General features: G+C 38.6%; 2 protein-coding genes across 3 annotated transcripts; one reads left to right on the forward strand and one right to left on the reverse strand.

Annotated features, from left to right (window-relative positions):
- The first annotated feature begins 6,275 nt into the window (after positions 1-6,275).
- Positions 6,276-27,530, forward strand: LOC136253333 (extracellular matrix protein 3-like). 2 transcript variants are annotated; one of them, XM_066045993.1, is made up of 11 exons: positions 6,276-6,333; positions 19,248-19,385; positions 19,437-19,643; positions 19,705-19,842; positions 22,719-22,925; positions 22,980-23,117; positions 24,414-24,620; positions 24,686-24,823; positions 24,885-25,091; positions 25,338-25,463; positions 27,265-27,530. In XM_066045993.1, exons 1-11 carry the CDS (start codon positions 6,291-6,293, stop codon positions 27,387-27,389), a joined length of 1,674 nt encoding a protein of 557 aa, XP_065902065.1. In that variant the 5' UTR covers positions 6,276-6,290; the 3' UTR covers positions 27,390-27,530. The 2 variants fall into 2 exon arrangements, with proteins under 2 accessions (XP_065902065.1, XP_065902057.1); XM_066045985.1 differs by lacking the exon at positions 6,276-6,333 and having other exon boundaries at positions 19,154-19,385.
- On the reverse strand, positions 12,478-12,943 carry LOC136241483 (uncharacterized). The gene has a single exon (XM_066032704.1). It carries the CDS (start codon positions 12,847-12,849, stop codon positions 12,478-12,480), a length of 372 nt encoding a protein of 123 aa, XP_065888776.1. The 5' UTR covers positions 12,850-12,943.
- Positions 27,531-27,631: the final 101 nt, after the last annotated feature.

Below are 27,631 nucleotides of genomic sequence, written 5' to 3' on the forward strand. Positions count from 1 at the left end.
TTATCCTTAAATTATTTTTTCATAAGAAACAGTTTCCTTAGCACTTCTGCAACTCTCTCTCCTCCACATTTTGCAACACGCTAATAATCCATGTTTGCAACAAGAGCATAATATTGCTACCACATGGATTTGCAGTGGAAAGCTGAAATTTATATTGTACAAAATTAATTATATGATCTATGGGACTGGTCCCATGTCTGTCATCATCGGTTGCAGCCTTAATCCTTCTAGTTTCCAGCCCCATATTAAGTTCCCTCTAATGAATAACTTTCTTGCATCAGCTAAAACCATTGATCCTGAAAACTCCATCCAACTGCAAGGGTTAGCACATTTTCACAGCTCGCATGTGTAATAACTTTCTGATGTCACCATTTCCATGTACTTTGTTTTGTATACCTGAGACTCCTCAATGAATCAGACTGATTTCCAACTTTTTCAACATGTGCAATTGTTGCATTATACAATCCATCATTAACTTTTCAATCGTTTGCACATCACTTGATTGCTGATTAGGCCGACTTTACCTATTCAAATGTTGTATCACAGCCACCCCAGGCATGTGAAAAGAGGACCTACATATGTGCCCAATAACATCATCATGTTTCCAAATCTTCAAATGTTTTACAACCTCTGAATGAAAAGAGGGACGTACTTGTCATGTTCTGCTTCCAGCGTGCACCAGTAGAACAAGAACTTCGTTGTTGTCATCAACTACATACAGCATTCACTCTACTTCCTTCAATTACAAAATTGAAGTGCGCATTGGACCATCAGTATGTCAGAATCTCCATGTATGCAATCAGTGTGTAGGGCTGTCAGCATCCCCAGGTATGTTATGGTATGTGCAGGTGCAGATATTCAGTCAAGTGAATCTATGGAAGCATACAAAAATCAGGAAGTTTTCTTGCAAAAGAAAAGAGCAAACATCAATTGATTGTCCAATATCTGAGAGATGATGGCCAGGTTGTGCATCAGAGTACTTTGGATGCTGACACACTGATTGTTCAATGTGCACTTCAATTTGCAATTGAAGGAAGTAAAGTGTGTTGTACAGTAGCTGATGACACTGATGTTCTTGTCCTCATGCATGGTGCACCAGAGCATAGCAAGTATATTTTCTTTCAGAGGTTATGAAACATTTGAGCATTGGAAAATTGATGACATTATTGGGCACATAGGTCCTATTGTAATGTCATAATTACATCTTCTCTTTTCACATGCTTGCATGGAGTGGCTGTGATACAACATCTGCGACATTTTAACAGGGTAAAGTTGGCCTAATCAAGAAGAAAATGATGTGCAAATGATTGCAAGAGCAACACACTTTCACAACTTGTATGTGCATCTACAACTTATTCATTAGAAGGAACTTAATGACTAACTTGATCCATTACCATAATGGAGCTGGAAACTAGAAGGATCGAGGCTGTATGCAACTGATGATAACAGACATGGGACTAGCACCAGACGTCTTAACTTAAATTTGTACAATATAAATGCAAGCTTTCTACTGCAAATCCATGTGGTAGCAACATTATACTCTCAGTGTAATCACAGATTAAAGTATGTTGCAGCATGTGGCAGTTGCAGGGGAGAGAGTTGCAGAAGTGCTGAGGAAACTGTTTACAATAATCGTGACAAATAGCTATATTTATTCGGAACTTACATGATAGGCACCTTTTTTATTTCTATAACCAGTCTTATTCTTATTTCATACAGCTAATATTGATTGCAATGAATTTCTTATGAGAAAATATTTTAAGGATAATATGCATTTTTTGTTAGCCACAAATGACCAGATTTGCAAAAATAGGTCTACCAAATGCATTTAATAAAGAAACCACAACTTAGTGTACAAGGTGAATATCAACCTGAAATGTTCTCCACCTAATAAGTGATGCTGGTGCTCACTACTGATCAAATTTCAAGTCAATACCATTTTCTAATCTGAAGTTATGAGTTGTCAAAGTTGCTAAGTGGAAGATCCACTTTCCTGAATCCAGTCACATATGCCTCAATACTAAATTGGCCATAAAAATTTTTCCCCAAGGTGGATTTTAGAGGATTTTGGATATTTTATTCTATGAAAAAGTTGCTTTCTAATGATACCAAAATCAGCTTTCTTTGATTTTTTTCCGGGTCCAACCTTAAATCTACCGGACTAATAAGGGTCATTCCATACCAAATCAAAAAAAAAAAAATCCTGACCTCTTTTGATTTTTGTGAAATTTGGCACAAACATGGACCCTTTCAAGAAACTTTCTCACACCAAAATTTGGCTCATTTCATTGGTCTCCCTTTAAGTTATGACCACTCAAAGTTTCTACTGAAAATTTTATTTTGCTTACATGTCTTCAATAAAATGGCTATGAATTTGCTTGTGATTGACGTACAAACTTCTGGTTTAGAGTTTTGAAATCCGTATTAAATTCTCTTTCAGATGATATATAATGTTTTATAATTGCTCAAAGGAAAAGGTAAAACCACAAAAATGTAGCTTTTTCCTTTTATCTTAATTTTCAAAAATACGTATTCTTCAATTATATTTATTTTTGGTTTATGTGTTGCTCTAATACCTATCATTCATCACTGTGAATTTAATGTTGGGATCAATACTAGATCATGAGTTATAAGTGTTGATGTGTAGCCTTGTAATCACTGCTGTTTGTATGGTCCAAGTATGCAAAGAGATGCAATATCAATTGCAAATAACTTTATATAATACTGTGTCACAATCATTTTATACATTGTTGGTTTGTAAGTAAGGTTAGTTTGTTTATATTTTGTAAGAAAACCCAGTAAAAGCTTATATTTAAATACATATACTCAAGTAATTTACCCCTTATCAAGCTTGTATATATTGTGTCTGATTATGACATCAAGTCTATTATATAGTAGTGAAATATTGAACTTGATGACATTTTCACTAGCTACAGTAACTGCTACTGCTACTAACATTTAATGCTGATTGTAGATATGCAAGTACATATTTTGATACACAGATGTAGCTATACTGGAAACTGTCTAAGCCAATCAGGGCCAATTTTTGGGCCTTAATATGCAGGTGGCTATTTATATAGTTTGATGTATATAAATGTCTTACTAGAACAATTTAAAGTTGGCCTTTAATAGAAAGGTGGCCTTTTGTTACAGGTGGCTGCTAAGACAAGTTCCACTGTAATTTGAAACACTTACAAATAAAGCATAATGTTATGTAGCTGTATTCTTTGTTCTTAACACAGGCATGAATGTTTCAATATTGTAATCTACTAGAGCTTTTCTAACAAGTAGTATTGAATGACTGATGCAGTATTAATAGTCTTTTCAACTTACACTTTCAAAAATTCAATTGTGTATTGATATCAATGCATCAGATTTCATTGCATGTCAAAGTTACATGTGAATGATTGTAGACTGTCATGCAATATGCACCACTTTCAGTCTCAACTTTTACTATAACACTCTGATTTAACTTTGAAGTTAATTACCCTGACCCTTTCTTTAATCAATTATTGATGTATTTCACTTAAAGTTATAGATATGTATCAGTGTGCAATTGCTGTAGTGAACCTTTGTATAATGTAATTTCTATGGAACATTTCTGTGATTCTATGATTCTCAATTATAGAATCAAAGTATGAGCTACATTGCTACATCTAAGTAGTTTCATTATGATACAGTTGATGTATGGAGTTTAAGCCAGTTACCTTAGGGCCAAAATTTCTGGGCCTTAATGTGCAGGCAGCTGCTTAATACATTTGCATAAGTGTATAGCATTGGCCCTTATGGAGTGGTGGCTTTTCTGTACAAGTGGCCACTTTTCACTCTATTCCATCAAATTTTTGACGAGTAAGACAATGCATAGTGGTTTTAGAAGTGTACATTTTTCCAGCAAAGGCATTGTTTATAGGTACAAAGATATAAAGGTGGCCTTCAAGTGGTCAGTAGTAGGCTTTCCCTTTCAAAGTATGATTCAAAAGTGATATACAGTGTAACATATCTTAGTGGCTACCTTAAAGGCCACCTTTTATAGGGGCCAACGTATTTAATAGGATATTTCTACTCTAATGCAACTATATGAAGCAGCTATCTAGGTATTATAAGATTGGAAACTATCATCATAAATCTGTGGCTGAATATTGTTATTAAACAGTAAGTAAAATTGAAAGAATAGATTGGAATATCATTAGTTGTGCAGTAAATCCCTTATAAATATAGCTACCTCTATAATAAGACCACCTTGTTATAGTGACCACCTCTATTTTATAGGACACTGAACTTACAGCAAAAACATAATCAATGAATCCTTTATTAGGATTACTCCAACTTTCTTAGCTTTAAAAGTGGCTCAGTTAATATGATTTCACTGTAGTGAGCCCTTATCAATACAAACCCTAACTATTTTAATGTATAAAATGATTTGTGACATACTAATATAAGGTTACTTGCAATTGGTATTGGAAATTACACTGTAAAAATACCATACAAACAGCAGTGATTACAAGGCTACACATCAACACTTATAACTCATGATCTACTATTGGTTCCAACTTTAAACTCACAGTGATGAATGATAGGTATTAGAACAACATGTAAACCAAAAAATAAATTTAATTAAAGAATATATATTTTTGAAAATTAAGATACAAGGAAAAAGCTACATTTTTGTGGTTTAACCGTTTCCTTTGAGTAATCATAAAACATTATATATCATCTGAAAGAGAATTTAATACAACTTTCAAAAATCTAAACCAGAAGTTTCTATGTCAATCACAAACAAAGTTATGGTCATTTTATTGAAGACATGTAAGCAAAATAAAAATTTCAGCAGAAACTTTGAGTGGTCATAACTTAAAGGGAGACCAATGGAATGAGCCAAATTTTGGTGTGAGAAAGTTTCTTGATAGGGTCCACATTTGTGCCAAATTTCATGAAAATTGAAAGGGGTCCGGATTTTTTTTTGTTGATTTGGTATGGAATGACCCATGACCTTTCTTTATCTGGGCAGTCTGGTTCACACTGTATGCTGTTTCTATATTATAACGTCAGCATTCTGAACAGGGGTGTAGCTAGCTTTCTGGATTGCCCGGGCACAAGGTTCAACTGTTGACCCCCATGTAAACTATTTAGCAAGAAACATGAGCCCATCTCTGTGGACTCTTTTTTACACATTTGCTTTTGAAAAACTGTTTAAAAGTGCATACATGTACCTAGCTGGCTACTATGACACTGCTGTTTGTGTAGCTTGATCAGACTAAGATACTACTGCATGAAAAATATAGAAGCTAAATCTAAAAAAACAATGATGGATTAACTTAGCCTCCAACCCTAGTATCGGTCTTCTTTTTTCACTTCTCTGTCTGACACCGTCAGCGCTTCATAGGCATAATACTTCATCAGTGACAACTCCAGCCCCAACATCAACTACAGCACAAGTGCTGAAGGTCTGTATGACACTTGGTCCTACAGCCTGTTCAAAAACTTTAGCTACATAAGGTGTGTTTGAAAAGTTGGAGAAAGGAGAAAAAATCCATGACTGGACCTAGGTAGCCTACCTGCAGCCATCCGATTTACGCTCGAACGCTTACAGGAGTCTACCAGGTGGTCAGGATGTTTTCTCCTTGTTATTTTCATGTAATTTTATTAATAAAGAATGTCAACAAGCATGAACTAGCTATACTGCATGCTGCTGTTATTTGCAGCTTATTTCTGTGCTCTATGGCGTTAATCTACACATAGAATCTAAGCAACCTGGAATTCCGAGCACGGTGTAGCATTACGTGAATCATAAGTCTGCTTATTCAGCTTTATGCTTATCTTTGTGATGATGTAGGGATCACTAATCCTTTCACTAGGTCTGAATCTGGTTTCTGCTTTGGTATGTGATATATTTCTCGCTGTCGGGAAATATATCACGTACCAAAGTTGATTAATGCTAGAAAACTTATTTACTACCAAACAAAAAAAAAATGAGAATGTCACTTTATCATGTTGTAATACAGTGTTTGGTTACAGGTTGGCTCCAGTATTTTAAGTGCCATAAAATTTAAACATTTATCACATGAGAAAATTTAAACATTTATCACATGAGTACTATATCTTTTTTTAAAAATGATGAATAGTATAATAATCGAGACATAATGACACGGCAAGTGTATAAATGCTATTGTAATTAGCTGATTCAGCTCTCCACCAAATGCAGTTCAGTGGAGATAGCAGGATGCTCTGATGGCTGCAACTTTCTGCTCCCTCGGATAGCCAGCACAGCAGAACATAATAAAGAAAATGAGATGGCACAATGCGTCTGTCGCAGAGAACGAACTATAGGTTTAGGTAATATATACTGTTGTACTAAATAGTTGGAGTCATTAGGCAATTGTTGTATCACGTGTTTGTTGCAGTTTGTGATTGTGGGTATAACATGTGTATCGGGAGCGCTTGAAGCAATCGCTCCTCCACCATCGTCGAGTAGAACTTGGTTGTTCCACCAACGAACTGACTACATTTTGGTGCTGTGACCAGGTACGTGCCAATGCTGTCATAACCACGCTACATTTTGGTGCTGTGATCCAGAAGAAGACACACCATGGCGGAGTTCAAGTGAGCGCAATGCTCAAGATGAGGGTATCTAACACACTTGAAGAAACTGCAGCAGTCTGCCGAAGAACTACTATCCACCCCTCAGCAACGACAACGTGGTTGCTCTAAGAGATTTACATGAACAACTTCAGCGTAAGCAAGACCTTATTACAGCGTTAGATGCAAAGATTCTAGAAGCCACTAAAGGTGATGATGAAATCTTAGCTGAAGTCTTACAAGCTGAAGAAACAACCTCTTCTATATCAAGTGCTAAGACAAGGATAATCAGCCGTCTGAAATCTACAACTTCAACAGAAGCAACCGCTACTTCCAGCAAAGTTACATCACCCCCACCCATCATAGAGCACCACGTTGAACACACATGTGACCCACCTCCCCAAGCTGGACCTTCCACAATTCTCAGGCAGTCCCCTCAACTGGCAGCCCTTTTGGGATTGCTTCCAAGCTGCAGTGGACACAAACAGATCACTAACAGGAGTACAGAAACTAAGCTACCTACGTGCTCAAGTTCGGGGAGAAGCATCAAGAATTATAGCTGGATTTCAGCTCACCAATGCTAGTTATGCTGACTCTGTTCAACTGTTAAAGGACCGCTTTGGCCAACCCTATAAGCAAATAGATGCCCACATGCAGGCACTCATCGATCTTCCTGGCCCGACCAATTCACTTTCTAGTACTCGTGAATTCTGTGATGCTACTGAGAGCCATATCCGCAGTCTTTCAGCACTTGGCAAGACAGAAGATACTTATGGCAGTTTATTGGTCCCCTTAATCTTAGGCAAGCTTCCAGGGAAGATTAAGTAGAACCTGGCCAGGTCCCATGGCAAGAGAGAGTGGACTATCAATGAACTACGTATTGCCATTCATGACGAGCTCTATATTTTAGAGATAGGATCACAACAGACAGAATTTCACACCTCATCACAACCTACAGCTTCGTTTTTTTCAAGTACAAGCAAGCCAACACACCAGCCCAAAGGGAGAACGCAGTGTCCATTTTGTAATGGACCACATTCTGCTTCACTGTGTGAAATGATCAAGGACCCCAAACAGCGGTCTGACGTTGTATGCCAAGAAAGACTGTGCTTTAATTGTTTGGGGCACCACAAAGCATCATCATGTAACTATAAACACAGATGCCACCACTGCAGGAGAAAACACCATACTAGCTTGTGTACTTATGGTCAGCAACCACCAACCCCTACCAATCTGCAGCATACTGCAACGACAAATGTCACACAACAAACTGAATACGGAAGTGCAAATTCAGGACCAGCCACCTTACAACCTGTCCCTCCACAACCTATCACTCCTACAACCACAAATCAAGCCAACACTAGTTCATTGTTGTAACACGTGCACGATAGTATCAAATGAATAAGAATACACGTGCAACCTATAGTACAATCACGTGATCAACTACATATATGTTACATCTCCCTTGTTACAAAAAGGAGTGTGGTTATTGGTACAATTGCTAAATAATAATTACAGTGCTCAAATCAAACAAAGTGATAAATTGTGCAGTGTATGTATAAAGGTCCAGTTATGGAAATTGATCGGCATACCGCACTGGAGTCTTAATGGTTCTTTGTGAGCGTCGTAGTGTTGGTTCTGTAGCCAGTGCGGCAGGTGGCTGGAGTTCATATGCTCTAGGGGATTCGACCACTGGTTCACTTGTATCACATTCATATTCTTGGTCATCTAAGAAATCATCAACACTTGTGTCAGTATTAACAGGGGATGCCAATTTTCTCAAATCTTTTCTGTTCCTTCAGTAGTGTTGTCCCTGCGGTGTTATAATATTGTAAGAGCGAGGGCCATTTTCATTTATTCCGGTGACCTTGGCAGGTTTCCATTTGCCATCTTTTGCTGACACAAGTATTGAATCGCCAGTTTTTAGATGTTTCAGTGGCTTTGCATGTTGATTATAGTAAAATTTTTGCTTTCGTTGATGTTGGATAAGTTCTTTCTGCACTGTAGTTGGATTAATTGTTCTAGGCTGTAATAAGGTACCTGCAGTGGGTACAAGTGTTTTTGTCCGCCTTCCCATTAGGCGTTGGACAGGTGAACCAATGGCATCAGACCAGGGAGTGTTTCTGTACTCCAATAATGCTAATTGTAAATCTTTTCCGTCATGTACAGCTTTCTTCATTAGTCTTTTGACAATTTGCACAGCCTTCTCAGCCATTCCATTCGATTGGGGGTGATATGGGCTGGAGGTGTGATGATTAAACTGATATTGTTGGGTAAAGCATCGAAATGTATGACTAGAGAATTGTGGTCCATTATCTGTAATCAGGACATCAGGTATTCCATGTCTGGAAAACTGTGACCTACAGATTGCTATTACTTGATTGGCTGTCATGCTAGTAAGTTCGTCTACTTCAACATATCCGGAGTAGTAGTCTGCCAAAACAAGAAATTGCTTCTTTTGTAGCTCGAAAATATCAGCACCGACTTTTGCCCATGGGCGGTCTTGTACACTGTGCGGAAGTAAAGGTTCTTTTGAGTTGCATATTTGGTATGTGGTACAAATAGCACAAGATGAGATGATGTTTTCAATTTGTGATGACATTCCTGGCCAGTACAAGACATCTCTAGCTCGTCTTTTGCATTTTTCTATGCCCAAATGGGAACTGTGAATTAGTTTGAGCATTGCTGGTTGCATTGCTTTTGGGATAATTATCTTTTCACCTTTAAAAAGAACTCCATCATTAAAAGATATTTGGTCACGGAATGTCCAAAATGGCAAACACTGGGCTGGCACTTTTGATCTGTCATCTGGCCATCCATCTGTACAGAGTTGCATCAAGTGTTGTAAAACTGGGTCGAACCAAGTCTCTGTTTGCAATAGGTGTAGTTTGTCATCTGAAATAGGTATTGTAGTGAGTACATTTACCTCAAATTCAAAGGAAGTACAACTGTCGGTTGGTTCTGTCATGTATGCCCTTGACAAAGTGTCTGCAATTACTAGTTGCTTTCCAGGACGGTATACTAGATTGATTGGGTACTTTTGTATTGACATAATCATTTTTTGAAGTCTGGCCGGAGCTTGGTAAAGTGGCTTTCTTAAGATGGCTTCCAAGGGCTTGTGATCTGTCTCTACCTCAATGACGGATATCCCATATACGTAGTCATGAAATTTATTGCAGCCAAATACAATGGCGAGCATTTCCTTCTCGATTTGAGCATAGTTTTGTTGACATGTCGTGAGAGCTTTAGACGCATAGGCGATGGGGTGATTATCTTGTAACAAAACAGCTCCTGAACTGGCATCAACAGATAATTTAATAGGTCTTTTGGGATTAAAATATTTGAGGATAGGAGTTTTGGTTATCAACTCTTTCAACAATGTGAAACTCTTTTGTTGTTCAGTTTGCCACTGCCATTCTACATTCTTCTCCAAAAGGGCTCGAAGTGGTGAAGCTACATGAGATAAATTTGGAATGAATTTACCTAAGTAGGTTAACATACCTAGAAATCTTTGTAGATCTTCTCTGCTTTCAGGGCAGGGCATGTCTATCACAGTTCTGGTTTTCTTCGGGTCAGGCTTCAGTCCGTCTTTACTGAGGATATGTCCGATGTAGCTAATTTCATTCAGTTTTAGTTGGCATTTACTCTTGTTTAGCTTGAGGTTTCGCTGTCTCACTCTTTCCAAAACTTTTTTCAAACGTTTGTCATGCTGTTCATCAGTTTCTCCCCATATGAGTAGGTCGGCAACAACAACTTCTACTCCGTTGATGTCCTGAAACATGTCTGACATGATCCTTTGAAAAATGTCCTGGGATGATGATAGTCCAAAGGGGAGGCGCTTAAACATGTACCATCCAAAAGGTGTGTTAAATGTGCACAACTTGGCACTGGATGGGTCTAGCTTCACTTGCCAAAATCTAGAGCTGGCATCTAGGACTGAGAATACTTTGGCATTTGGCATTCTAGTGACAATTTCTTCGATTGTGCTCATTGGGTAAGGTTCACGCTTTATGGCTTTATTCAGGTCACGTGGGTCTATGCAAAATCTTAGGCTGCCATTAGGTTTCACAATAGTGACCATGCTATTTACCCAGTCTGTGGCTTCTTCAACTTTTTCAATTACATCTAGCTCTTCCATTCGGTTTAATTCTGCTTGGATCTTGGGCCGCAAAGTGACTGGAACTCGTCTAGGCATGTGAACAACTGGTTGGCAAGTTTTGTCTACTTTGATGTGATAGTCAGTGTTGCTTATGGAACCCAATCCTTCAAACACGTCACTGTAAGAGTCCAGGAAATCAGTATCATTGTTGTTGATGGCATCCAGGCGTTGCACTAGGTTCATTTCCACACATGTCTCCAAACCTAAAATGTTTGGAACTTCTTGGTCGATAACTTCAAAGTCGACAACATAAAGATTTCTTTTGTGTTCACATTTCATGGTAACTCTGCCACATGCATTGAGGCGTTCACCACCAAATGCAACAAGTCTTGCATGTGATTGTTGTAGTGGCATCATAGATATTAGAGAGAAGGGATAGGCAACCGAGCGCGCGCCGTGTATATCTACCATTGATTGTGGTTGAAGCACTCCTCGGTATTGATTAAATCCATGCGGACAGGATGGCAGTTTGTGGTTTAGTTGTCTTACAGTTGATTTCAACCACCTTGTGGTATTTTAGTTGATATACAAGACTTTTAATGCTTCTGGCTTCTGTTGTTTAATCGTCTTGGGTGGTTTTCATCGCCATTTACGATTTTGATCATCAATGGGTACCTCCGTTTTTTGTCTACCTGTTACGAAGAACAGAAGTCTAGTTCCACTGGGGAAATAGTGCTGAAGTCTTCGCAATACTTTGAAGTTTTGCACAGTACCACTGAAAGATGTTTCGCGCATAACAGCGTTTGTGTTGAAGTTGATAAATCATGGAGTAGTATTTTAAAGAACCAAGATGAGACTGCCAAAGGGCGTTAATCAAGCGGAATAATAAAATAAAGTACACCATGCAAAACTATGTTACTTTAGGGTTATTGTGGCATTGTTTGCCAGTTGAAAGTGAACTTACCATGAACACAACAGGTACACAAAAAAATCGTGTTGACTGAGATTAAAATGATTGATGGCGGCAAAAACTCAAAACAAGACTTACAATAGGAGTTTGCCTAGTACTTGTAAAACATAAAGAGATTGTCATGAAATACTCCACGCCCGTAGAAAGTAGTCCAGAACAGAAGACACCATTTTGGCCTCATAAATTCACCAACGGCGGAGTGTTTCAGGGTGCGCGCTAGTTTCTAATCCCTACACTCTAATATCTATGGTGGCATTGAGCTGAGTTGGTGGTATCGTCTCTTGGAAATAATGTTACACTGTGCACCTGTGTCGATTTTGAAAGAGGTTCTTTGATGGTTTACTAGGATGGACACTTTCCAGTCTGGTGTTTTAGTGGTTGTACATTGTACCATGCCTATAAAGAGGTCGTCGGGAGTGTCAGATCCATCATGTGCAACACTGTGGACTTTGCGGTGTTACTTTGTAAGCGGGCGACTTCTGCAAACTTTGGAAAATGATTCTTCCGCCCACAGTTGTAGCACTCCATGCCATAGGCTGGGCAATTCTGGTGACATTGGTGTTGAGTACCACATTTGTCACATTGGGTTCTTCGTGGCTCGGCTGTACGTCGTTTTTGAACAGTGAAGAGTTCTTGATCAACTGACTCTTTATTAGTGGCACATGAACTAAGGGTTTTAAGTTGACTTGTTGTTGCTTCGTTTGCTCTACAAATATCCAATGCCTTTTGTAGGGTTAACTCACTGTCTTTAAGCAATCTTGCGCGAGTTCTGTCACAAATAATTCCACATACGATGCGGTCACGAATTAAGCTGTCCTTTACATTGGCAAATTCACACGTCTGTGCCTTCTTTTTTTAAGTCTGTCACGTATTGGTCAATACTTTCTCTGACTTGTTTATTCTGTGTGTTAAATTTGTGCCTTTCCGAGGTGACATTTTTACGCGGGTTACAGTATCCGTCGAACTTCTCTGTTATTTTGTCTACTTTGCTTTTATCGTCGTCACTTTCCCAAGTAAAAGTATTGTAAACCTCGAGTGCTTCAGTTCCTGCCACGTGAAGGAATGTGGCGGCTTGGATCTGTGCGTCCTTTCCGCTAAGTCCACTGGCCAAGGAAAATATCTCAAAGCGTTGCTTCCAACGTCTCCAATTGTTGGCAATGTTCCTGTCTAGGTTTAATGCTTCTGGCGGTGAAAGCTTGTCCATCTTCTGACACCATGTAACACGTGCACAATAGTATCGAATGAATAAGAATACACGTGCAACCTATAGTACAATCACATGATCAACTACATATATGTTACAATTATCAGTGACTCTTCCTCCTCACCAAAACAATGTTTGTCTTCTTAAGACAGCTGTAGCCACAGTCTCCAATTGCAGAAGGAATGCTGAAGCCTATGTGCTGCTTGATGAGGGCTCTCAACGCTCATTTGTAACATCAGACCTTGCTAAGATACTAGCATTACAGCCCAGTGGTCAAGAGACAATCAATATATCACACTTTGGTGCCATCCACCCAACAAACCGAGTACTTGATGTTGCTACTATCAATCTATTAGCCAAGAGTGGAGAAGCAGTACAACTATCAGTTTTAATTGTACCGTTCATAGCAACACCACTGCACAACACTGTTAGTTACAGTGTAACCAGTCTACCACACCTCCAGGGCCTTCAGTTAGCCCACCCTCTTATTGCTGAAAGAGAATTCCAACTTTCATTGTTAGTAGGAGCTGATCATTACTGGGATATTGTTGAGGATCAGGTTATCAGAGGAAATGGACCGACTGCAGTAAAGTCTAAACTGGGCTATCTTCTTTCTGGTCCAATGCAACCAGTATCTACTCATTCACCTGCTGCCAATGTCTTGATGGTTGCTGGCTCTAGCTACAGTGACTTTGATCTAGAGTGTTTCTGGAATTTTAGAGGCAGTTGGGGTGTCTATGACTGAGGAACACAGTACGAACAATACTCTGAATCAATATATCTCATCATGTGTGACACGTGCTGATGATGGTGCTTACATCGCCAAATTCTTATGGAAGCCAAATCACTCGACCCTTCCATCAAATGAAGCCATAGCTAAACACCGAACACAACAGTTAGTGAAACGACTTACACTGTCACCCACATCACTCAAGGCGTACAATCAGATATTTGCTGAACAAGAAAGCAGAGGATTTATTGAACGTGTGGATACAGTTGATGATACCTTTGGGACCCACTGCATACCCCACCACTCAGTTGAAAAAGACCCACCCATGACTCCAATTCATATTGTCTTTGACTGCAGTTGCCGACAGTCACCCAACCACCCCAGTCTCAATGACTGCCTCATGATTGGCCTGCCATGTTGTAATGACTTGTGTGCTGTACTTCTTCACTTCAGGTCTCACCGTTTTGGGATCTCTACTGGTATAGAAAAGGCATTTTTACACATCCAGCTGCACCCTGACGACAGAGACTTCACTCGTTTCTATTGGATGAAAGACTCAACAGATCCTTCAAGTCAATTTTCAGTGTATCAATTTAAGGTCATACCTTTTGGTGCAACTAGTTCTCCATTTATTCTTAATGCTGTCCTGCAACACCATCTTAACCAGTACATCTCTGCTGTGTCACTTGATATACTAACCAACCTTTACGTAGACAATGTTATCTCTGGGTGTGACACAGAGCAGGAAGTTGTACATTACTACAAGGAATCTAGAGCCATCATGTCAAGTGTGAAATTCAATCTATGCAGCTGGGCTTCCAATAGTGCTGAGCTCAAGGCCATTGCTTCTCAAGAAGTCACCTCTGATGACAGCACAACTGTCAATATCCTAGGCCTCCGTTGGAATCTAAACACAGATAAGGTCTCACTATCAGCGAAACATTCTATTTTGACTCATGACGATTTGATAACAAAGAGAGAAGTGCTGCAGGACGTATCTAAGATTTTTGACCTGTTAGGATTCGTCTCTCCAGTAGTTGTTCGAGCAAAGATACTGATGCAAACTCTATAGAAGTCCAAGATTGCTTGGGATGAGCCACTTAATGAAGAACTCCATGCTGAGTGGAAGATTATTGCAAATGATCTTAAGGCAGCTTCAGAACTCTCTGTGATGAGATGCTGTTTTCAATCCTCAATTACACAGCCATCCATACACTGCTTTGCAGATACTAGTCTAAGAGCCTATGGAGCTGTAGTTTTCATTGTCCAGCTAGACCAAGTATCATTCATAATGGCAAAGACACGAGTAGCACCGTTGAAACTTCTAACCCTACCTCGGTTAGAGCTCACGGCAACACTCATTGCTACTAGATTGATCCGCTTTGTGCTAGATACCTTGTCTCTTCAGGATCTACCTGTTTACATTTGGTCAGGTAGCCAAATTGTCCTACACTGGGTTCAAAGTGAGAAACAACTTCCAGCATTTGTATACCATCGTGTTAGTGAAATGAAATCACAATTTCCCACTGCTAACTGGTGATACTGTCCTACACTCGAGAACCCAGTCGATCTTTTGACAAGAGGAACTACATTGCAATTGCTGAAGTCGTCTTCCCTGTGGCAGCACGGCCCATCATGGCTCACCACACCAGATCAATGGCCAGTGTTTCAGCTACCCTCTTTATCACCATTCTTTATTGCAGCAGCTATAGCAACTGAATTTGTTCCACAGGAGCCATCTCCACCAGCCCTTGGCCTACACTGCATCATGTCTATTAATGATTACAGTACACTACACAAACTACTTGCTGTAACTGCACTTGTCTTTTGTTTTATAGGCAACCTGAGGATGCAGTCTACAGAGCAGAGACAAGTTGGACCACTTGAAGCTGAGGAGTTGGACAAGGCAAGGCTGAACTGGATAAAGAACACGCAACAAGTGACATACCTGAAGGAGATCGCCAATTTACAATTAATTTCAACTAACCCTAAGACTACACGGGTTCTCCTTGTGCGACAGCTTCATCTCTTCCTTGATACAAGAGGCTTTCTGCGTTGTGGTGGATGAATTCATAATGCACCATTGAATGAGACGACAAAATTTCTGTACCTACTTCCTAGTAAGCATCCACTGTCACAACTGATTGTCCTCGACATTCATGTGTCATTGTATCACTCTGGTACTGGTGCTACCATAACAGCTCTACGACAAACATATTGGATACCTTCTGTAAGACAGTATGTCAAATCACTTCTGAGGAAATGTGTTGTTTGTCTGAAGGTTACTGGAAAACCCTTCCCTGAACCTGATCCAGCTTCACTTCCCCAATCAAGAATGCAAGATGTTCACCCATTTACGTATACAGGTGTTGACTTTACTGGAGCTCTATACGTTAAGGGTGGTCTGCAAGAGGTAAAGGTGTATCTGTGTCTGTTTACGTGTGCCACCACATGAGCAGTCCATTTGGAGATCGTCCAAGATCTGACTGCTGAGACCTTTGGCCTTTTGCAAGTTTGCTGAGTTGAGGTCCCTACCGAGGATGATGATTTCTGATAATGGGTCTATGTACCTAACAGCAGCTGAAGAATTGAGATCTCTAATGGAGCTACCAGAGATTAAAGAGGAACTGGGTAGGAGGGGCGTCACTTGGAAATTCATCCCCAAGAGAGCTCCATGGTATGGAGGGTTTTGGGAGTGATTGGTAGGGCTTACCAAGACTACAATTAAGAAGGCATTGGGAAGAAGGCATGTATTATTGCGAACTCTTGAAACAATTGTGATTGAAATAGAAGCAGTAGTAAATGACCATCCCCTAACTTTTGTATCATCGGAAGCAAATGATCTAGAGCCACTGACCTCCTCGCATCTACTACATGGAAGAAGGATCACATGCCTTCCATACCAGATGATGGAGACTGATGAAGTACTTGATCCAAATTATGGAGGAGCAAGTCAAATATGTAGACAAGCCAAGGTGCAAGCAGCAATACTTCATGATTTTCAGAGGAGATGGTGTCATGAATATTTGACCTCACTTAGAGAATTTCATCGTACTTCTGGCAAGAATCAGCAAACTGTGCAGAAGGGTGATGTTGTTATTGTCCACGATGATGTGCCTCGTGTCACTTGGAGATTAGCTGTCATTGAAGATCTCATTGTTGGAGGTGATGGACTAGTACGAGCAGCTACCATTCGCACTGCAAACAGGACAACCACCAGACCAATCACCAAACTATATCCCTTAGAGTTGAATGAAGGGAGGACTCTAGACGTGAGGACCAGACAAGATGAGAATGACACAGAAACTGAGGGACACACTAATGCGACTCTTCCACCAGTGAACTCTACTACTACTACTACTACTAGACCAAGCCGAGTACAGAGAGCTGCAGCCATGAGAGCTACCAATCTGATGAAGGAATGGGCCAGTGTCCTTTCTGAGCCCCCGGAGGATGTCGCAGAGAACGAACTATAGGTTTAGGCAATATATACTGTTGTACTAAATAGTTGGAGTCATTAGGCAATTGTTGTATCACGTGTATGTTGAAGTTTGTGATTGTGGGTATAAGACGTGTATCGAGAGCGCTCAAAGCAATCGCTCCTCCGCCATCATCGAGTATAACTTGGTCGTTCCACCACTGAGCCGACTACATTTTGGTGCTGTGACCAGGTACGTGCCAATACTGTCATAACCACGCTACAGCATCCAGGAGAGTGTCTGGTGGTAGGAGGTACCATGCTTCTGGGATACAAGATTGGCAAGATGGTTGTAGAAAACAGTAGCTTCTTTTCCTAAGCCACCAGAAGTGGAAAAAACAAGTGGGGTGAAAGATTCACATTCAACATTGCATGCACGATCTCCATATTCTCAAGCTCATGTCTACGGAAAAGGGAAGCAACTCAGGTCTGGCGATAGCTTGGTGCGTTAGAGTGGAAAACCCTTATGTCAAATAATGCACTCTGCCGTCTGCCCCCAAAAAACCCTTATGTCAAATAATGCACTCTGCCGTCTGCCCCAAAAAAACCCTTATGTCAAATAATGCACTCTGCCGTCTGCCCCAAAAAAACCCTTATGTCAAATAATTTCTTATATTGAGTTGACAAAAAGTTTTCGATTGTGGGTTTGAGTTTTGTTTGCAAGCAAATACCTTGAAATCTAGAGCATGACCTTGAGAAATTAGCACCTGGCTGTGAGACCTTGAGAAGAGGCCCAAAAACTTGAGTCTTATGGTGAAACCATGAGAGTTGAGAAGTCTGGACTTCAGTTGATTCTAGACCCACTCCAGAGGAGGGTGGACATGCGCATGTGAACGCATACATTTGTATTAAAAGTATAACCAAGCCTTCAACGAAGTTTAAATAAGCACCATTCGAAAGTGTGCTTCACGTTTAGTGTATTTATCCGGTATGCCCCACTCTTCCCCGCTATTCCCTAAATCGCTCTTGAATTTATAGAAGATCACATGTGTAGTAAGTTTGTCGATGGAATCGATGCGTTGCATTCTAGAGACTCCTTATAAGCTTGTATTTGAGCTTGAAGAAGGTATTATGATATGCAATAAGCCTCCTATACTTGCTCCCATGGAATTAAAGAAAGGAAAGTGGATGCCGCTAGTGTATCCTCATGGAGAATCAAGCAGGAAATAGGACACCTTCGTACTCATTTTCTTCCGATTGTCACAAGAAGCACAAGATAAATTAGTGTGGCTGTGGTTTTATCACTTCATTTTAGTCTTGGTATTAGAAACATTCAATTAATGGTAATAATTTTTAGTAGCGCTTATATCATGTCCACTTTACTCTGGACCCGCGCTCAAATCTTAAAATTAATATCATCACGTGATGCTGGGAATTACATAGAAGTTTACTAAATTGATGGAGGAATCTTAGCATACGTGATTTTTTTGATGATACTATTATGCTTCAAAAAGATAGCAAGTGCATATTTTAATGTGTATTAATTATGGGCGCGCCCTGGAGGGCGCCGCTATTACCAGGCTTGCTACCCGGGCACCAGCAATGATAGCTCAGGCCTGTGCCCGTGCAGGCCCAGGTGTAGCTATGCCCTTTGTATTCTGTTACTTTGTTTAATGTTGTTATTGGTGATGTTGTATGTGGCTGTTCTGCTGCTGCAGAGTTTGTGAAAATAATGTTGTGTTCAAATGTCAGGCTGGTTTGTTACAATATGATTGTGCAGTTTTGTTCCTACATATGTATACTAGGCCGTGCAAAGTTAATTATATGTTTCTTGTCCTACCAATTCCCCATATTACTAGGTGACCAGGCTTTTTTGCCACAACTTTTTGATGTGGTACACTACATTTGACATAACAGTACATGGAATTATAGGGAAAACAAAGTCAAGATATAAAGTTAGTGCATCTTTATAAGAAAAGAGCATTTATAAGACATGAAAACCTTTCAAAAGATATAAAATATTATATGGTGATTGTGCAATTCATTCAGCAAAAAATGACCAGTAATAACTTTTCATGGCCTTAGAGTGTCAAAATCAAAACTTACTTTACAAAGTCACAGTAAACTTTACACATTAATTGTGTCACTTGCGTACTTCAAATTTCTCTCCAATGTATACTGCCTCCATCCATGTTTGTATTCAGTTGCACAACAAAGCCATACAACTGATTATTGTTATATCTCATCTAGCACCTATTGTGACATTCACCCAGTCAACATACAATGTTGATGAAGATGATGGACCAGTACAACCTGTACTAATTCTCAGTAACCCATCATCAACTGATATTACTATCAGTGTGTTTAGTACTGATGGATCAGCTACTGGTAAGGACACATTATTACCTACTATTGAAGATTCCTGTTTATAATTTACAGGAGGAGGTGTTGACTACAGTTCTGGACCATACAATGTGACAATACCTGCTGGACAGATCAGTGTTACATTTGATGTTCCAATAAATGATGATAATGTGTTTGAGGAAAATGAGGAATTTCACCTAACAATCGATCAATTCTCATCACTCAATGGTGTGATTATTGGTAGTCCAAACGTAGCAGTTGTGAATATGTCAGATAATGATGGTGGGTGATCATAAAAATATGGAGTATATATATATTATGTATATTGTTATCTGTAATTTAGCACCAACTCTGAAATTTAACCAGTCAGCATACAATGTTGATGAAGATGATGGACCAGCACAACCTGTACTAGTTCTCAGTAACCCATCATCAACTGATATTACTATCAGTGTATTTAGTACTGATGGATCAGCTACTGGTAAGATTGTGTGCATTTGTTTATCAGTGAATATATGTACACTATAAGTAACAGGTACTGTATATCTACTTCATACTTAAATAATAGTCTGTAGCTTCAAGGCCAACAAGAATCCTATCTGCACACTTGAATTAAATGCAATTCTTTGCAATTCAGTAATATATTCAGGTGTAAATACGTGTGCTCTCTGCCTGTACTTGTAGTGTTCTGATGCTAATGTCATAAGGACATTGGAGGATGTATAATGACGTGTTTTGTCTATACAGTGAAAACAAGTAAATTGAGATCCTTAAATTTAAGATATTCCTTGACATATAGCTGTAATGATGTAGCTATTACTTTGTAAAGCAATAGTACAATTGGCCCCTGAATATTTGTGGCCAAAAATACTGTCTCTATTGGTTGCTTTGGTGAGATTGGAGGTGAAAGAAGCTTCTCATCTACTCACTAATACTGTACCTGCTACTCACTACTTGCTCCTCACTGTCTCATCTCTCATCTTTAAGGTGTAGAAGCCTCATACCAGCACACTCCCTTCTAAAAGTAATGGAGGTGCTGCTGTTAAAAGCTAAACTGGTGAAACCATCCCAACATTGTATGATGTACAGATACTACATACGTACTAGCACTACCAGTACTATGCAATGATACTGGGATTTTATGTCTGCTAGCTGTGGAGAGGAATAAATACTGCCATGCTGGCAGCTATGTCTGTGTTCCTCATTGTACTGCAGCTGGATATCATCTTGTCAAGAGTTCATAATAATTTATTTGTATGGTGGAGAGTGTCTAACTTGAATGCATTCACCAAACACCCTGCGTAAAGTAACAGCTCAGCCTTATTTCAGAACAAAGGCTTTGCCTTCATCAACACTAATCAACACCAATCAACAGTTTTTTATCCCCAGTGAAGGTGTTGATTTGATAAAAGGTGAACTTTGGTGAACTTTATGCAGGGTGTTTGTACAGGCCATACTGAGAGTTAAACACTCTCCCCCATACAAATTATTATTATGAACTTTTGATTTTGTGGCACCAGGTAATGGCTACACTGGCTATGTATTTAAGTGATTCATCATCAGGCAAGTGTAGAAGTGCATTGGCAAGAAAATACTGATGACTGAGAGATATTGTATCATCTTTATGAATTGCAATTGAAACTGATTTAGGAGTACAATAATGTGGTAGAGTGTAATGACAGTGGCGATTCTAGACCTGACCTACAGGGGGGGCCAAGTAGGGAACAGCATAACTATTGTTGTTTGGATATAGTATAAAGTAGAATTTTCAGGGGGGTATGGGGGTGCAACCCCCAGAAGCTGCAGGATTTTTGCAATTTAAAGGCTTGAAAACAGCCTAAAATTTGTTCTAAAAACATGAAAAATGCTAAAAATAACAATGCCAATCTATACAGCAACTTTTCCCCAAGATTTTTTAAAAGTTATTTTTTAACAGGGGGGGCCATGGCCCCCCCTGGCCCCCCCTTAGAATCGCCTATGGTAATGCATAGATAATAATTGTATACACAAGCAGACATTGGAAACATAAAGTAGCTACACAGAGTGAGGTTTAACACAGTACACATGCGGCACATAGCTACCTAATACACAGCCACCATGATAAACATGATATCTTATAATGTATAGAGAAATCCTATCCCATGCATGCTCCTTCATTGTTATACGTGTATATGGCATTACATTGTTGCAATAGCTTGGAGCAAAGGGCATCCCCAAAGGCAATGGCTGCAATGACTCTCTTATAGTAGAGTGTATAGCACATAAATATGATGATTTTGTACACTTTTGTGAAAAAAGCATCAAACTTAGTACACCACATGGTTTGTACTTCCAGTGGCATTAATTTGTGGGTATAGTGCCATTGCATTGACCTTTGGTGACCTTTATGGCCATTATAACATTGAAAAATATATCATTTTTGTCTTTATCTCCCTCAGACACTGTTTTACAATTAAGGGTCTTGTTGAAAGAAACAACTTGGTTTTATTTGAAGTCAATCAGTAATTTCATTCCAAAAATATGATCGCTTGTATTGGCCGTAAAATTTTATAAAGTTACCTTCCCATTGGTAATTTACACCCCAAGGGAAGATAAATTCAAAGATTTTATGACTATTAAAAATGATTGTAACTTTAGAGTGGAATGAGCTATTTACTTAAAATAAAAATCAAGTTGTTTCTTAGGTTGACATCTTAAATTTGGAACCATGTTTTTTAACATGTAAAATGATGCCTCAGGGAGATAGATAAAAACAAATTGTCAGAATTTCAATACAAAAATGGCTGGAAAGGTCATCATAGGTCAAATCTACAATGGCATTACGTATATCAAAAAATGAATTTCATTAGGAGTACAAATGATATGGAAAGTTTCATGCTTTTCTCACAAATGATGCAACTTTACACTGTGCTGCTCTACTATTATAACAGAATATTTAAATAAACCAGGAGCAGTAGAGCAGGCCAAAGAGTGAGGGGGCCAGACCGTAATTGTAAGCTGAAGACCAAAAGAGAAAAAAAGAAGCTTACTACTTTCTGACAATAGCTGCTCTACACCAAATATATCTCCTATATCTTCTTATTTATAATTATACATTATGTAGTTAAGTAGCTTGCTACACTGCTTCTCTGAATACTGTGACTGCTCTATTAGAGTACCTAGATCTTGACTGTTCTATTAGAGTATCTCAATCTTTTCTTGCAAACACTGTCCCATAAAAGTGGGGGAACCATAGCACCCCCACCCCAGGCCCCCCTGTCTCCACCACCTATGAAATAAACCATTCATAACACCACCCCCATATTAGTGTTGCCTGTCTGTTGGTGTTTGATGATTATTGATTACAATGGCATACAGGAGGAGGTATTGACTACAGTTCTGGACCATACAATGTGACAATACCTACTGGACAGATCAGTGTCCTATTTGATGTTCCAATAAATGATGATAATGTACCAGAAAAAAGAGAAACATTTCTTCTCACAATTGATCAATCCTCATCACTCAATGGTGTGATTATTGGTAGTCCACATGTAACAGTTGTGAATATATCAGATAATGATGGTGAGTTTTGTTTTGAATTGTCTGCTATATAATGTATGTACATGTATATTACAGCACCAACTATCAACTTCACCCAGTCGACATACAGTGTTGATGAAGATGATGGACCGGCACAACCTGTACTAGTTCTTAGTAACCCATCATCAGCTGATGTTACTATCAGTGTGTTTAGTACTGACGGATCAGCTACTGGTAAGGATACATTATTACCTTCAACTTTAACCCATTAATTCATCATACAGTACAGTAATACTGTGTAATCATAAAATGACTGGTTGTGTGGTGCATAGTTTAACTTCTAGCTTTTCAACTGTAGTCAGGCAGGTACTTATAGGCAGATCAAAAATTGAATTTTAGCAGATTTTATTGTGGTCTAGCAATTTTTTTTTGATTTCTAATGCTAAATTTAATATATTTTTTGGCTAGGGATCCTTGTTTTAAAGCATATACCTTTCGAAGTTCCAATGAGCACCCATTAGATAGTGTAACATGAGACTCAGCATGTATAGCAAAATCACAATACCCCAGTGCAAGCATGCACCATCTTGAGATTCCAGTGTCTATGTTGTAGGCATGTAAATTTACAAAGGTGTACCACTACTTTTGGTCTCTCATGGATACACATGCAAAATACTGGATCATTTTAGTAAAATCTGGTTTGGGATATATGCGGCTTGAAACAAGCTAGGACACCTGCAGAAATTCAAATGAACTATATATGACTTCATCAAATGGGATGCATGGATTATTTGCATATGGTACCTGCTATGTACAGTCACCCAGTGTTCAACTGGGTATCAAGAGTTTAGTTTATGCTAGAATCTGCACTTGATTTAACTTAATAAGTTAAATATTCCACTGTGCAATGCTCATTGAATTACACTCAGTGAATAATTGCTAAAATCTAGGTGGAGGCACTAGCTATGAATGTTAATATGAATTACATCACTATTTCTGTAGCATTGTTAATTTATAATACCATTGATGTGTGATGATCAGTTGGCTAACTAGTCTGGTAGCATATAGAATATCACAACTCACAAGTATTTATTATAGCTACAATATTTAGTATTTAGAGAATAAATTAATGCACAAGTATATGTGCAGAAGAGGAATGAAACAAGACATGATTGTGTACCATTAGTGTATTAATATTTCATGTCCCCACAGAAATTGTCTACATAATATTGTACAGTGGAACCTCAGTTATCCAAATCCCTTGGGACCAGGGGTGGTCCATAAGTCTGAAAAGTTTATATCTCTGAAACTGTGTATAAATTAGCTTACAATAGCACAAAGAACATTGGTAGATATTTTTTGTATTTCAACTATACCCTAATAGAACAGTTACTACTCTAATAGAGCAGTCATTTCTGTTGTTCAGTTAACCGAGAATCAGGATAAGTAGGGTCCGGATAACTAAGGTTCCACTGTACATAGCTCTTGCTCCACTACAATGAATTCCTGTACACTATAATTAAATTACAGGAGGAGGTGTTGACTACAGTTCTGGACCATACAATGTGACAATACCTGCTGGACAGATTGGTATTCCATTTGATGTTCCAATAAATGATGATAATGTGTTTGAGGAAAAGGAAGATTTTCTCCTCACAATTGATCAATCCTCATCACTCAGTGGTGTGATTATTGGTAGTCCAAATGTAGCAGTTGTCACCATACTGGATAATGATGGTGAGTGATCTTAAAGGATAGTAACCAAGAGTGTATGTATAATTTGGTGTTCAAAATGTATCTAGCTCCAACTGTTACCATCAACCAGTCAACATATAATGTTGATGAAGATGATGGACCAGCACAACCTGTACTAGTTCTCAGTAACCCATCATCAACTGATATTACTATCAGTGTATTTAGTACTGATGGATCAGCTACTGGTAAGGATACATTATTACCTCCAACTTTAACCCATTGAAGATTCCTATTTATAATTTACAGGAGGAGGTGTTGACTACAGTTCTGGACCATACAATGTGACAATACCTGCTGGACAGATCAGTGTTCCATTTGATGTTCCAATAAATGATGATAATGTGTTTGAGGAAAATGAAGAATTTTTCCTCACAATTGACCAATCCTCATCACTCGATGGTGTGATTATTGGTAGTCCAAATGTAACAGTTGTGACCATACTGGATAATGATTGTGAGTGAATTAGTGTTGTGTGTGCTGTATTCATTAAAATGTTGATCTGGATCGAGGAGTGACATGTTAAAAAATTATACTCCAAACTGAACAAAGCATTAATAATTTCTTTTGAACTTGTATAGTTTCTTTACATCCATATAGTACGCAGTTGTTATTATGTAGAATCATGTTGATTATATGGTGTATCATCAACGTTTGTTTTCAACATATGTATGTAAATTACCTATTATTGTTACTCTACAGGTACACCGTGTACTACTCAACCAATCACTGGGGAGGTCACTAGGAGGAGAGTGACAGTCACATTTTCAGCAAGTGATCCTATGGCTACTTTTAATTGCAGACTTGACAGAAGACGTTTTCAGCCTTGTAAGTGAAGGGATGTAGTTCTAACAACCGCACATAGACTGACATACTTAATATAAAATACTAACTATTTTATAGTGGAATATTATCTGGTATAAGTTATTCCTATGATGACCTTCTAATTCACAGCTTGGCTGGGTCTTTACATTTATATATAGTTATAGGTACTAACATACCATATACAACTAAGCTGAAACATATCCCCAAGGGTTATTACACTATTCCAGGTCCAGTCATAGATTTTTTTCTCCTTTCTCCACCTTTTCAAACACACTTTCTGTAACAACTTTGAACAGGGTGTAGGACCAGGTGTCTTACAGACCTTCAGCACTTGTGCTGTAAAGCCTTAATAAATAAAAATTGTTCCTCTAGTAGACTGGTTGAATTATAGATTGCTCCTCTGAAAGGTAATTATAACACACTGCAAATGCATGATCTCTAACACAGCATAATTTATACACAAATACTGACTGTATTTATTCCGTCTATGTTTAGGTGTTGGAACTAATAGTCCAAAACTTCTACCTTGGCTCAAACAAACACAGACCACAGCCCCCAATAGTGAATAACATTAGAGTCATTTATAGATTTTGAGGTTCATTTTGTCGGAGCTTTTTAAAATTGTTGTTCCAATACTGAGTAAAGATGGGGTTAGAATACTGTAGGTAGTATTGTAAGATTATTTTTGCTGTGTAAATATCCCAGTTGTCTATATTGTTGTACATAAATTACCATATGTATTGCTTTGGCCTGTTTATTATTGTATTGCATAGATAATTGAGATTATAAAAGGTCATCATCATACTCTAATAGAATAGTCACTTGCTCCAATGGAACAGATAGTAGGTCAAATTACCTTCAGGGAGACCAAGGCTAAAATTTCTTGCAGGACATGTCCCTAGCTAGGTGATCTCAGTAGTGCATATGATACTTGGCTTCCATGCAGCTGAGTGACTTCTCATACATCACTAAAGAAACTGTCCTGTGCCTCTGAATGATTGTCACAGTGAATTGTCAGTTAGTGGACATCTCTGTAATTAGACCATATCATTGTAGTGGTCACGTTTAATAGGTACCAAACACACACCTTAATAACGTAATTGATAAGGCCACCTCATTTTTAGGCAAAAATAGTGGCCCTACTAATGAGGTTGTACTCAAGTATATGCACAGTATCAACTTAAACACAATTACAAGTATACAGTTTAAAAATTTACATAGAGTGTATAGGGATCATAGAAATGAAACAAGGGAGGTCATGCATCTACATCTGCTACTAGTGGACATTTTACTCCTACTTTAGTCAACTTGAATACAGTCTGTCAAATGATGAATGAAGTAAGGATTAAATGTCCACTAGTATAGTTGCAGGTGTAGATGATTGTTTCATTGCTTTTTTGTATATCTAATAATCCCTATAATTATACTCAAATGTAAAATTTCTAACTTTTCCTTACACTTGTTGGTTTACATTTTTTGTAACATAATTTATTACTGGTGAACCAACACATACCGTATGAAAGGAAAGTTGACACTGGCCATATTTAAAGAATCAATAGACACACCTGTCTATCAATTAGTGGAGAGAGACTTAATTATTCCACTTCATTTTCAGCTTTGCTCCACTAAGTTGATCTTGATTACACCTAACCAATGCTGCCAAGTTGTCAAAAAGGAAAAAATATGGCTGGTATTAGGGTGATAGAAAAGCCCCAACCTCCATTATCCCTACATACAGTACTACCATACTGTATGATGTGTGTATGTACAAGCATGTATGGTTGATATGTTGCTATAATGTTAGGCACTAGTCCAATGACATGGAGAGGTCTGAGTAGAGGAAGACATACTGTTGCTGTAGTGGCAAGGTGTTCCATCATTTGTGGATCATCCAGAAGGCTAAGACGCTACAGGTTTAGGATCCGCTAAACAGAATATTACATCAACATGGACAGCTATAGATTTCTTTGTGGCTTGTTAAGAACTATACATAATGCATAATCATTTATTACATCATAGTTGTGCTTGTATTTTAATTTTGTGCACTACTCATATAGTATATGCAGACAATTATGGTATATGTACTTGCATGTGGTGATTTGTGCTATAGCACTATAGTCTGTAAGCTTCTGAAAGCATAGAAACTTTTAAATGTCATGATCATAGACGCT

The sequence above is a fragment of the Dysidea avara genome, chromosome 1 (assembly GCF_963678975.1).
Source record: "Dysidea avara chromosome 1, odDysAvar1.4, whole genome shotgun sequence".
Classification (NCBI taxonomy): domain Eukaryota; kingdom Metazoa; phylum Porifera; class Demospongiae; order Dictyoceratida; family Dysideidae; genus Dysidea; species Dysidea avara.